General features: G+C 33.0%; 1 protein-coding gene across 1 annotated transcript in view; it reads left to right on the forward strand.

Moving 5' to 3' along the window:
- LOC114332848 (uncharacterized) overlaps nt 1-14,097 on the forward strand; it is a 415,288-nt gene that overhangs the window by 98,882 nt on the left and 302,309 nt on the right. The window contains exons 3-4 of the mRNA XM_050650473.1: nt 1,217-2,597; nt 4,999-5,057. Coding sequence (XP_050506430.1) covers nt 1,217-2,597; nt 4,999-5,057 — 1,440 coding nt within the window. The remainder of the gene's footprint in view (nt 1-1,216; nt 2,598-4,998; nt 5,058-14,097) is intronic.

Genomic DNA, 14,097 nt, shown 5'->3' on the forward strand with positions numbered 1-14,097 from the left:
AACAATTGTCCATATCGTAACTGGAGAAACCTTAACACAAAATACGAAGATTTAACCCAAAACACTTAAATAAAATATTCTTCCTTAACGAGATACAGAGTGTTTTATTACAAATGTTCTAAAATGATTTTTGCCCATGGTTAAAGCACCCTTTAATATTTTTTGTTCAAACTTGACAGATAGTTTACACATGCTAGGGTACTTTAATTGGTATTAAAAGATAGTTTTCCGTTGTTACCGGAGGAGTGCTGTAGGGATATATACTTCCTTTTCGTCCCTTTTCCCCTCTTACAATCTACGCCACTGTCGTAACAATCATTTCAGCATGTTTTATTAATTCTTCGTTACTTTTTACGTAAATATAATCCGTTGTCTCAATGCGATAGAGTAAGTTGTTTTCAAGCTATTTGCGTTTTAATGTAATGGATTCAATAAGATTATGTATTTTAAACACATAATCTTATCGAATGTAGTTTAAAGTATACATAGTCTTATGGAATCCATTATCTTTAAACACAAATAACTTGAAAACTACTTACTTTTTCGCAATGAGACAAAATGATGATAATTATGTAAAAAGTAACAAGGAATCAAAAAACATGCTGGAATGATTATTACTACAGTAGTGTAGATTGTGAGGGGTGAAAAGTGGCGAAAATGAAGCCCTACAGCACGCCTCTGGTAACAGCGGAAAACTATCTTTTGAGACTAGTTAAAGTACCCTAACATGTGTAAACTGTGTGTCAAGTTTGAACAAAAAATATTAAAAGGTGCTTGAACAATGGGCTAAAATCATTTGTAAAATCTGTAATAAAACACTCTGTATCTCGGTAAGGAGGAATATTTTATTTAAGTGTTTTGGGTTAAATCTTCGTATTTGGTGCTAAGGTTTCTCCATTTTACAGGGTAAACACCCTGCATAATCTTCCTTTCAAATTAATTCATTTTTATACTTCTTATATCTGGTTATACCTTTTCCTATTTCTTCCTTATACTCCTTTCGTTCATATTCTTTTATTGTTACTTAATTTTTAAAACTCTTCCTTATTTTCATTTTCTGTTTCTCATGTTTGTTATTGTTTAATTTTCGTTTAGTTTTATTGTTTTTTTTTTCATTTCGTGTCTTCTTACTTATATTTAATTCCTTTATCTTTTTTTACTATTCCTAAAATTTTAATTATTTTTTGCTAATAATAATCAACTACGTTTTTTTTAGTTTTTGGCAAACCATAGAGCCCTTTCAGCGAGGAAACCCAAAAGTGAGAAGAAATCCCGCACACCAGTTACAAGCCCAAGACATCAGCACAAGAAGAAAAAGGATTGTCTCAGCAATCACAACGACCTTTTCCTCGTAGACAGTCAAACTAGCAATTATTTCAGGCCTTTTGATACAGTCGATTCGCATATAGAGGCAGTGAGTTCGGAAGATCTGTGTTCATGTAAAAAAAGTAGTTTTAGAAAAATTAAAAAGATAGTCACAGATTCCTACGCTCCAACATTGCCAACTTTCGCAAATGAGTATTCGCCATGTTCTATGATGACGACGCATTGCTTAGAGACTTTAAATAGGAATAGTGCTAAGAAATTACCATCAGCCGCCAATATTTTAGAAGATTTAAGCCTTCCTCCAAATAAGAAGCAAAAAATCGATCACGTTAATGATTTTCTGCACCAAATATCTTTTTTAACGTCCCCCGAGACAGCTGGTTGCTTACCAGGTCTGTCGAATCCTAGTAGACCTTATGACAAGGTTACCCCTCTAGTCAAAAAATTCTTAGATTTTAGATTTAGTAAAACCAAAACTGTAAATAGCCACAATAATTCTTCCTATATTAATAATATGTCATTAGATAAAATTGTAGATGCATTATTAGATACTAGTGATGATAGTATAAGGCCTACTGTCAAAAAAGATCTTAACAGTAGTATGGTTGTTAATATTGAATCGGAAAACGAAAATAATAATAATGAAGAAAACGTTATAGAGATACAACGGCTGAGAGCAGAAACTGCGTCAGAGCATTCTTCCGATTCAGGATTTAGGAGTTCGAATACAGAAAACTCTCACCAATTAGATAATAATTTTGTTTGTAAATGTAATAATAATGAAAAAACTGTTATACAAATAAATGAAACGTACAATGAAAGATGTGTAGATGATTTTTCGAGGATAAGAAAGCGTCAAACTAGTCCATATTCAGAACTAGAAAGTAAGAAGTTACTTCTAGACAAGTCTCAGGAAGGTTTATTTAGTCTTCGGAGACAAAAAGGTATACGGAGGAGGAAACCATTTAGTATAGACAAATCAAACTTATTCAGGACCAACAGTGATTGCAGTTCTAGTAAATTTGATTGTGATGATACTCCAACAGCTCATTGCTATTTGGAAAATAAAAACATCATGAATGAAACTTTTGACGTTAAGACACCGATAGAGGCATATAGGGGTATAAGGAAATGTCTCAATTTTGACAGTTCTTCGAAAGCAGATGATTCTTCAATATATTCAGAAGGAGGATCCACCTGCAAAAACACCGATATTAGGGGGAGTATGGATGTGAAGTTGTTCCCTAAAAATGGAAATCTGTTAGTAAACGGTAAGTTTAATTAATTATTGTTAATTTTGTTTTAATTAATATTTTAATTTTAATTATTCATTTTTCATTTCTTCCTTTTATTCGCTGTAATTCGCAAATTAATTGTTTTTAAGTCCACAAGGAAAACGGTTTTCCTGTAGCTAGCTGTATACCATATACCACAAAAAATTTAAGCAAAATCCTTTATAAAAGGTATGTAATTTATTGAAATTCCTCAAAAAGGGCTACATCACATATGCAGAACGTTTTAAATCTGCTTGCAGATCATCATTAGTGCTGAACAGGATGCTCACATGCTAAACCACCAAAATTGAAAATATTTGGGTAAAAACCCTTTAAAATTATACAGTCATGGAAACATTGACTAGAATGTTTTAAGTAACATGAATGTTTTAAATTACACTAACTCAAATTCTGCTAATAAGCAACCATGGTCCTGTTTTTCTAGTTAAAGTTTCTAAACTATTACATATTTTATCTCGCTATGTCAATTCCTCACGGAAACATATTGCATGCATTGGTATATTATAGCTCCTAATTTTTAAACAACCGTTCACATTTTTCAGCCGTTAATGAAAATGGTATTGACGTTTCTTTTATTAAACTTTGAACTTGGTAAAATCATGAGAGAGATTGTCATAAAAAATAAACCTTCACAATCATACTCTTTCCATCTTTGTTAGTCCTTCCATATTTTCTCGGCATATAATCTAGATAGTCTGATAAGTTTTTATGTATGAGCCATTTCTTAAGATTTAGCAACACATAATAAAGGGGGCCAAATCAGGAGAATAAGCCGCATGAGAAAGCAATTCTAAGCCCAACTCTTGAGTTTTTGCCATGGTCATAACGCTCTTGTGAGTCGGTGCATTGTCTTAGGGCAATAACACTTTTTTCTTCTGCATATGGGGCCGTTTCTTACTGAGTTCCTGATTCAGTTTGTCCAATAATGCACAATAATATTGGCTATTGATAGAAGTCAATTACAATTATGCCTTTACAATCCCAAAATATTGACCATAATCTTTCCGACCATTTGATCTTCTCTTGTCTGCTTCAGAGCACTGTTGCCGACTTCAGTCCACTGCCGTGCATTCATTCTGTTCTCTGGTGTATAGTAGTGGATTCAGGTCTTATTAACGGTTACCAATCGTCGCCAAAAGTTTGACGAATTGCGTTTGTTGACATGTTTTTATATACTGAAAATATTATGTATATCTATATAACGATCATTGGCTTCTTGTCAATTGGAATATAATCAATTACTTGACTATTTGTTGGTTTCTGCTATCAAGACATCGTATTAAATGGGATTGTGTTTGCCTTTTTCTTATGGTGTATATCCTTACGGGTCATGTACAGGTTCACTACGGCTATTTAAACTTTGTTACATGCTGCTCTAAAAAGTCCGGTAGTGGTCAAATTAAACCATTTTCGTAGGTTATGAAGCCAGGATATTCTTCTTTCTTTCACTTCTTTTTCCTTGCACCTTACCTTAAATTATTGTCCAAAGTTGGTCGTAGCGTTATTCGGTACGCCTTATAGTTTGTGACGTTTTAACTTTTTCGTTGTTGTGAACTTTAGCCAGGAAAACCTCAACATGCATCTATAGTACCACATTTCAAATGCTTCGAATATCTTTAGTAATGCTTCAGTTAAAGTCCACTACTGCACGTCACATAGAAGAACAGAATACGTAGCTGATCTTGACTTTTCGATCCTTATCTTAATTTCTGTCTAGTGTTCCCACTGGTTGTCCTAATTGGCACCAAAAATAGTAAAGGTTGATGATTTGTGATATGGGCTATTGGTTAACTGGTCCGATTCATTGTCCCGGTGTTATCCTATTTCTGCTTATAACCGTGTATTTCGTTTTATTGATATTAAAATCAAGCCCAAACCTGCTACTTTCTTCTGCTATTCTGGAGACAAGTGTCTGCAGACCTTTCAGACTGTCTGTTAAAATGACAGTGTCATAGCGTATCTATTTTATGTTGTTCAGTCGTTCTCCATTTATAAGTGTTTCTTCTGTGTTTTTTTGGTTTGTGTTATATAATTTATGCTTTTGAGACATTTTTTTTATATGTTATAAATTATTTGTCATTTATTATTAATATTTATTATATTATTCAATGACCGCAGTCCATTCTTGACAATATAATATGAGTAGGTTCGTATGTTTTGCGTTCATAATATATTTCTGGTAGACAATAATTTTAAAAAATGATGGATCATGAATTTCAAGTGACAAAATATTTTTATTACTTTATTTTAAATATTTTTAGATATATAGAAATATAATTTTCAAATATTTTTATAATGAAATGTACGATGTAGTAGCATTAATAATTTATTTAGAATGTTTAAACATAATATTAAAACTATTGAATTTATTTTTCAGTGATAAGCTGTAAAGACCTCTATCGTTGTAATGGAGAAAAAATCAACGCATACGTTAAGGTACGTAGTTTTTTTTTTATTAATGCTTTACCACCTTAATTTACGTGCTATTTAACGTAATATGTTATAATATATTAATCTGGAATAGTAATTCAAGCATGTCAGCTTTTTTAATGGGCCTTCTATTCCAATAATTTTACGCCATCTGGTCAATTCTTTTGATTACATTATTGTGGTGGAAGTACTTGTCGGTGCTAATGGTCTGATTTCCAATTTCCGGAGTTTTAATACGACTATTATTTTTATGTTTGTATACGTTTAGAATAAATGAATTATTAGTATTTTTGGTGCAACTATCGCTACCTGTTAACTGTTATATTGGCAGGTGGTGATGTCAGTTCAAGTCCATATGTTATGTACTGCTAGTTTACCTATATTACCTATATACAGAGTGGGCCAAAAAAGACAGTCCACCTCGATATTTGGCAGTATTTATTAGATTTTAAGAAAATTACGAAACAGGTCGATTTTTGATCTAAGGGGACACATTTTTACGGTACATACATATGTCGTCTGCCAACCCCCTCTCTTCCACTTTCCCCACCTCTTATTTTTAAATAGGGAATGAGGGCCGTGTGGTAATTTCAATGCTCAAGCTGCCACTCATCTGCCGCTTGGTATGTTGAATATTGAATTTAAGCAACAAACAATGTGTATTTATAAAATAAACATTTTTTCTATGTTTTCTGTCAGCAGTAGAATGTTTTTTGAGTTAAATAAATTGCAAACATTCTTCTATTTGTGTGAATTAATTTAGTCCAAAATAATTTTTCTTGGACAACCTGTATAAATAATTATGTCAATGTTAATAATACTAGAGAGTTAATAGAGAATTGAATAACCTTTCAAATGAGCTAGCATACGACCCCTATTCTGTATCTAAAAATAATGGGTGGGGGAAATGGAAGAGAGGGGGTTGACAAATTATGACAGATGTATGTACCGTAAAAATGTGTCTCCCGTAGATCAAAAATCGATCTGTTTCGTAATTTTCTTAAAATCTAATAAATACTGCCAAATATCGAGCTGGACTGTTTTCTTTGGCCCACTCTGTATGATGTGTGTTTTTTTGGAGGTATTGAATTTTGAAATGAAATAAAACAAAGATGATTTTTTTAAATTGGCATGAAATTAACTTTATTCGAAAGTAAATTTTTTGACATTATAATTTAAATATTATTTCTGGCATATATGACCGCCAAGGCTCTCTCTGAAGTAGTCTAATATGGAGGTCCAATTTTCGACGACTTTTTCCAACATTTTTGTGGCTGTATATCGGAAATAACGCAGGGAATGTTGTCCTCGCAAGTGGTCAATCGTTTCAAGCTTATCGGACTTCATAGGCGAGCGGCACATTCCTAATTTGAGGCTTAGAAATCGAAAAATCGGCCATGATAGGTGACTGGCAAATTTTGTTCATTCTTTATGTTTTCGAGGTGTCTGAATCCAAATATGAAGTTTATTTTTATCTAGAATTGGTGGAACATGTTCAAAAATCAAATTTTAGGAAAAAATTGGGAAAAATAAATTTTGATAATTTTTCATATTTACCTCACTGTATGTTTGGTCGCTGTAAATATTTCCTTTTGAAAATTTTAGTGTGTCATCTTTGAAGAATTTAGATAACAGTGAGATTTGCCCGAGATGTTTAAACACATTTAAAGAAAAGTTGATATTTTTTAATCAATTTATCGTCAGATTTCGTTAGTTTCATGTTTACTTAAAAAAATTGGGTGACAAACTTTTTAGTTTATTATTTTAATCAACACAGCATTAAAACATAAGTCATGAAGAAGTTTTCTGGAAAATTTGAAGTGAAATATTCAGTAGGAAAAAATTTATGTGACTATAGACGAGTGGCATTCCCCCAAAAAAAAACGCTTATTTCTCGAGATACTGACCACGGCGTGGTGGGACAAAGATTGCAATGAGCCGGACATGTAATAAGAATGGGAGAGGATAGGTTACCAAAAAGAGCACTGAATGCTAGAATGCAGGGAAAGAGACCGGTTGAAAAGCCAAGAAAACGCTGGACAGACACAGTAAACAGCGACGCATAAGCCCTTTTAGGAGTCCGTGTATGGAGAAGAGCAGTCACAGACAAGCAAGGATGGAGGCAAAAAATAAAGGAGGTCAAGGCTCAATTTGGGCTGTAGTGCCGTAGAATTATAGTCTTATATAGCCGCTTATAGTCTGAACAAATTATAAAAAAGGCCATTTTTGGGAAAAGTTGTTTAGCAGATATTTTAAGTGTAATCGAATCTTAAGATAGAACAGGTATATTAGTAATATCGATTTGCAAAGTCCGCAGAAAGTATGCTATTTTGTTTAATATTATTTTTGTATCCAGTATTTACACTATTTTACTATTTACTTTTCAGAACTTTACTTCAAAGCGATTTTTCAAGTGCACCTTTATGTAATGTGATAATATGAAAAAATTGAGGATATGGCAACGGTGTCATATTATGTCAAGTTTGGAGCTTAGATCTAATGCTAAGATGCGTACATAAAGTTAAAGTTAGGTTAGGTTATATTTGCAAGGCATAATCGTACAACATGTTCTTTCTTTCTATTAAAGAATTATTTAAACCAGCCATTTAAAATAAATTTTAATGTAAAATATTGTAGACAACAACACAATTAACACTATCAGCTAAAACTATCATGATAGCTGAAATGACCTTGAAATGACAACAATAATTCGTATACGAGCATCACGATTCGAATGGTTCATACCCATTCGAGTCGTCGTATACGAAAAAATTCGTACACGAAGTATTCGAAAATACAAGCGAAATTCTTCTAATTTCGTATGCGAAATATGCTCGAAAATTTAATTTCAATGCATAATAATGCACCTTCACGTACCACCAGGATGACTACAGACTTCCTTGAAGCAGGAAATGTCACGGTTATGGAGTGGCCTGCTTGCTCATCAAATCTTAATCTTAGCTATAGAGCATTTATGAGATATGCTTAAAAAAATTAGAACCAGCTGGGATAATTCACAAAACACCGAACAGCTAGTACAAACTGCTCTTATAGAATGGAACAACCTAAAACGAGCAACGGTTATTCATTGTTCATTATCTGTTCTAGTTATTTCTCTTCTATTCATTAGAACCAATTTAGTCTATTGAAAGTCTCGCTTGTCAAGACTGTATCGATGTTATTAACAACATCGAGGAAGATTGGAGCAGAATTTTTTATAATCAAGCGATAGGTCAACGATATTTATTATTCCAAATACTTGATAAATTGTGTAGTACTTATTCCTGAATTCTTTGGAATATCGATATACTAATTTTTAACTCATTTGATTGTAAAAATTGAATAACCATTTTAAATTTCGTTGCAACACGAAACTACAGCCGCATCATTATTCCAGTTCAATCAGAGAGTGCAGCAAGCACCTCTACCGGTTTCGAAACTTATTAGTCTCTCATCAGGAGGCACATATGCTGCTCTCTCTGACCCAACTAGGACAAACCCCGGCGTGCAGTCCCGGATTGCAACGAACGAAATGGAAGGGATGCACTAGCGGCAACTGCTATCAAATAACTAAGTTATCAATGTAATAGCACATAAAACAACATCCAAAAATGTTATTCTACATCCTACCAGACTGAAAACAATGGGAACCTTCTCTGGTAACTTCTCCGAGGCTTCTACAATTTGCAAGCCATAACAAATGCCGAGACTAAGGAAGATGAGGGAATTTTACAATCTATAATTCACGTCCCATCTGCTTAGCGCGGTAAAGTTCCAACGAGAATGGTTCCCTTCATTCATTCCATTTTCAATTTCGTTGCAGCGAATGAGCCTCCTATGTGCCCCCTGATGAGAGACTAATAAGTTTCGAAACCGGTAGAGGTGCTTGCTGCACTCTCTGATTGAACTGGAATAATGATGCGGCTGTAGTTTCGTGTTGCAACGAAATTGAAAATGGTTATTCATTTTTTATTTACATGTTTACTCCGATTGGAGTACGAAGGGAACCATTCTCGTTGGGACTTTACCGCGCTGAGCAGATGGGACGTGAATTATAGATTGTAAAATTCCCTCATCCTCCTTAGTCTCGGCATCCGTTATGGCTTGCAAATTGTAGAAGCCTCGGAGGTGCTACCAGAGAAGGTTCCCATTGTTTTCTGTCTGGTAGTGTTGCCCAAATGCAAGACCAAGACGAGACTTGGACAATCTTGGTCTTGGTCTTGCACCAGTACACCTGGTCTTGGTCTTGGTCTTGGTATTGCACTCCCAGTCTTGGTCTTGGTCTTGGTCTTGCAGCAAGAGTCTTGCAAGTCTCGCAGTTACCCACTAGCATATTGCTATTTATTAATAAACAACTCACATTAGGTGAGTTTGAACCCACGATCTAAACTATCCCTGCCTATACTCTAACTAACTGGTCTATCTACAATGTCCCACGGGAGTCAGTCTGTTTCTTAATAAACGTTTGCATTTAATAACCTGACATGTGCTAAAACATCGTGAAAACACAAAAAACAAACAAATGACATAAATTTGACTGTATTTTAAAGAACATTATCTGTCTAGAAAGGGATTGATGGACTCTCACATTAGGTATTTGAAATGAAATGAAAAAAAAAATACAAATTAAATTACAGCACAGTACACAATAGCTTTGACACTATTATTAGTTGATAATTTTTGTTTGCTATTACATAGTTGAAAATTTTAAGATTTACTTTTTTTTAACAAGAATTAATACAAAGTAATACACGCAGTTTACTTAAATAACATTTATACAGAGTGAGTTTTATGTATGGAACGCCTCAAATATCTCGGAAACGACTTGAACGATTTTTATAGAATTTGGTGGGTAAAGGTCTTCATATGCGGCCGATATTATAGTGGTAATTACAGATTGTTGCCAGATCTTGCGTTTTTTGAAAATAAAATGAACTTTCGTATTTCGAATAGAACACCCTGTATATTTTTGCATTTTGAACCATAATAACTACTAATTAATTTTCATGTAATATTTCCTATACCGAAATTCCGTAATTTCTGAGTTATTTCTATATTTATTTAAAAAAAAATTAAACAAATTATAAACATCAATTGTTTCAGCCCTGGCAGACTTATTTTAGGTTCTTTCAATCATATGGAACAAAAAAGGTATTTTGTAGTTTTTGTCTAAAGTTATTCGTTTCCGAGTTATAAACAATTTAAAACTGAAAAAAATCGAATAATTACGATTTTCAAGGCTCAAAAACACAAGTAAAAAATATTATTTTCGATATCTCGAAGTGCCTAAACTGAAGTTTAAACTTTATTTATCAGTTGTCGATAAGTAATTTGTTTATTTCATTTTAAAAAACGTTGTTTTTTAGTTTTTAATGCAGCCCGATCGCCCATCCTCTCATAAGTTCTTCATTAACTATAAAAAAAAAACAATGGCAAAATCACACGTCGGCCAATATCTCTTTTTATATAATAATAAATATCTCTTTTTTTGAAATTTGAAGGATTTGTAACATTTTACCGTGCGCGAATGGACTATACAGGGTAGCCAGGCATTATCTTATCTAGTGCTTTTTCAGCAAAAATTTTGTTTGGGCGATTGATCTAATATCTAATTGCACACCATGCAAACAGTTTATAAGTAGGACGTTTAGTCTTTACGATATGGATAAGGAAAAACAATTGAGTAGTTGTCCGTAACAGTGAATATGGTATTCGTATTATATTTTTATCACCTTATAGGCGACATACTTCTGTAAAAGTTTCAATGCGATATTGTTATACTGCCGTGTCGTGTCACACAACACAAGAAGATTATTTTATGAAAGGTTGCTATTCTCAAAATCTAGACAATTGCTCAATTGTAATTAATTTCGGAGCGAAGGCGTCGTCTGATATTAGGAAAGATGAAATATTTTATTTTTACATTGTATAATAATTTATTATGACCTCTGATTACGTATCCAATAAATAAGTGTTCATATTTTTAATTCGGTATGTATGTTCATCGTATTGTTCATAATGCGGATAAATCCAATTTTCCAAATTTTTGTTACATATTTTTTTGTATCTCATAGTCTCTAAGAATATACCCGAACTAATATACAGGGTGTAACAAAAATATAGGTCATAAATTAAATCACCTATTCTAGGACCAAAAATAGTTCGAATGAACCTAACTTACCTTAGTACAAATATGCACATAAAAAAAGTTACAGCCCTTTGAAGTTACAAAATGAAAATCGATTTTTTCCAATATATCGAAAACTATTAGAGATTTTTTATTGAAAATGGACATGTGGCATTTTTATGGCAGGAATATCTTAAAGAAAACTTATAGTGAAATTTGTGCACCCCATAAAAATGATAGGGGGGTTTTATTCCCTTAAACTCACCCAAACTTTTGTGTACGTTCCAATTAAATTATTATTGTGATACTATTAGTTAAATTCAATATTTTTAAAACTTTTTTGGTTTTTAGTATTTTTTTGACAAGACAGTTTTTATCGAGTTGCGGCTTCTTTTCTAATATGTTTACGTAGAGATTTTATGGGGGTTTTGTTCCTTTAAACCTCCCAAATGGTTGTGTACGTTCCAATTAAACTATTACTGCGATACCATTAGTTAAACACAGCGTTTTTAAAACTTTTTGCTTCTTTGTATTTTTTCGATAAGGCACATTTTATCGAGATGTGACTTCTTTTTTAATATGGTTCAAAATATACCTAAAAATGTAAATCATAAATAAATTTTCCTATTATTATCAAGTCTCCATAGTCGTACTTAACCATATCACAGATGAACATAACATATATGTGGCCATATACAAATATGTGGTGGATTTGACAAATATTATGCAAAATATCTCGACAAATACTGACTTTTCGAAAAAGTACCAAGAGGCAAAGAAGTTTTAAAAGCATTGTGTTTAACTAATGGTACTACAATTATAATCAAATTGAAACGTACACAAAAGTTTGGGGGGTTTAAAAGAACCAAACCCCCATAAAATTTTTATGGGGCGTCTAAATTTCACTATAATTTTTTCTTAAGATACTACTGTTATAAGAATGCCACATGTTCATTTTCAATAAAATATCTCCAATAGTTTTCGATATATTGGAAAAAATCAATTTTCATTTTGTAACTTCAAAGGGCTGTAACTTTTTTTATGTACACATTTGTACTAAGGTAAGTTAGGTTCAATCGAACTATTTTTGGTCCCAGAATATGTGATTAAATTTATGACCTGTATTTTTGTTACACCCTGTATTATTCCATAAAATGACACTCAAACTGCAAGACGCAAGAGTCTCGCAGGCTTAGTCTTGTTCTTGCTCAAGTCTTGCACGGTCAGTCTTGGTCTTGGTCTTGCTAAAATAAGGCGGTCTTGGTCTTGGTCTTGGTCTTGTTAAAGCGCAAGAACAAGACCAAGACTGCAAGACCAAGACCGATTTTGGGCAACACTACTGATAGGATGTAGAATAACATTTTTGGATGTTGTTTTATGTGCTATTACATTGAAAACTTAGTTTTTTTTTCATTTGATTGTGTTTGTAACTCAAAAAATTTGATGTCATTTAAAAAAACTTATTAAAATCGAATGGCAACTTGTAAACTTGAAAATATTCTGTATACACGTGGTATAATAAAATTCGACAATGAGATAGTCAATAAAACCAACTGCATCTATAATTTAAATGAAACAATTCCGGCATTCCAGAAATCCACAACATATTTTTTATTCATGTTAGTTTTAACGACAGTAACTTTTTACTACACTACCGTTCTTTCATTGGCAAGCCGACAATTTTGAACACGATCCAATAAAACGCGAAACCAGCGCATTTTTCCGTATTAACATTGCCAACAAAACATTTTGTGGCGTTTTCCTTCATTTTCCTGTGCTTTTAGTCAAATTAACAAAACCCCCTAACGAAAGTCTAACATGCAAACATGGATTGAAATACTCACTGTTTGTATTTTAAAACTAAGGATCTGATAGTAGGTAAATGTATCGCTAGTAGATCGGAAAAACAAAATTAGATAAAGAAATAAAAAAATAAGTCTTTTCAGGTTCGATTTATCTCTACCTGTATGGTGGTGGTAATATAAGAATAAGATTTTTTCATCACTATAGAAGTTGTGTTTTAGTTTCATTGGCATCTTTTCGTCACACAAGATATGCCTCCTTCTATTCTATCCTTCCTGCTCTAACTGTAATACATACATTTGATCCTTAATTTTCCCATCTAAATTATAATCTATTGCTAATTTTAGCATTGTCTTAAGCATAGCATATTCTCTTTTGGATTGATCTACATTATTCCTAATTCTTCATCTTCTTCTTTTTAATGCAATTCGCACTTTCAATACCGCTGCTCTAAAGAGATCAGCAGAAGTGCAGTTAAACCTTCTTCTTCTTCCTTCTTGTATGTAGACTTTAAAGCCTGTTTCTTCTTCAATATTAGCCTCCTAAATTGTTTAAGTTATCGCACCATATTTTTCTTGGTCTGCCAATACATCTTCGTCCATTTGGTGACTTATCTCGTACTATTTGTACTGCCCTACCCTCTACCATTCTACTAATGTGTTCGTTACACTTCTGTTTCCGGTTTGTCACCCATCCATTTATGTCTTCTATATTGCATGATCTTCTTATGTTTTCGCTTCTCTCCCCGAGACATTTCCAACAGACTTTTCCCTGATATTCGTCGGACTATTTTCATCTCTGTTGTTTCTAGTAGTCGTCTCGTTTTAGATGTATCAGGTCTTTTCTCCGCCGTGTATGTTAATATAGGTTTAATTGCTGCTTTATAGATTCTGGCTTTTGTGTCTTGTCTTGGGTATTTGTTCTTCCAGATTGTGTCATCCCGCCGCTTTACTTGCTTTTAAGCTTTGTTGTCGTACTTCCTCTTCAACATCTCCGTAACTGGTTACATCTATTCCCAGATATCTAAACCTTGCTTCCTGCTTTAATATTTTCCCATCAATTTTGATTTTACATCGTAGTGGGTATTGATGTTGTCATACATTTGGTTTTTTCTGC

This window comes from Diabrotica virgifera, chromosome 5 (genome assembly GCF_917563875.1).
Source record: "Diabrotica virgifera virgifera chromosome 5, PGI_DIABVI_V3a".
Taxonomy (NCBI): domain Eukaryota; kingdom Metazoa; phylum Arthropoda; class Insecta; order Coleoptera; family Chrysomelidae; genus Diabrotica; species Diabrotica virgifera.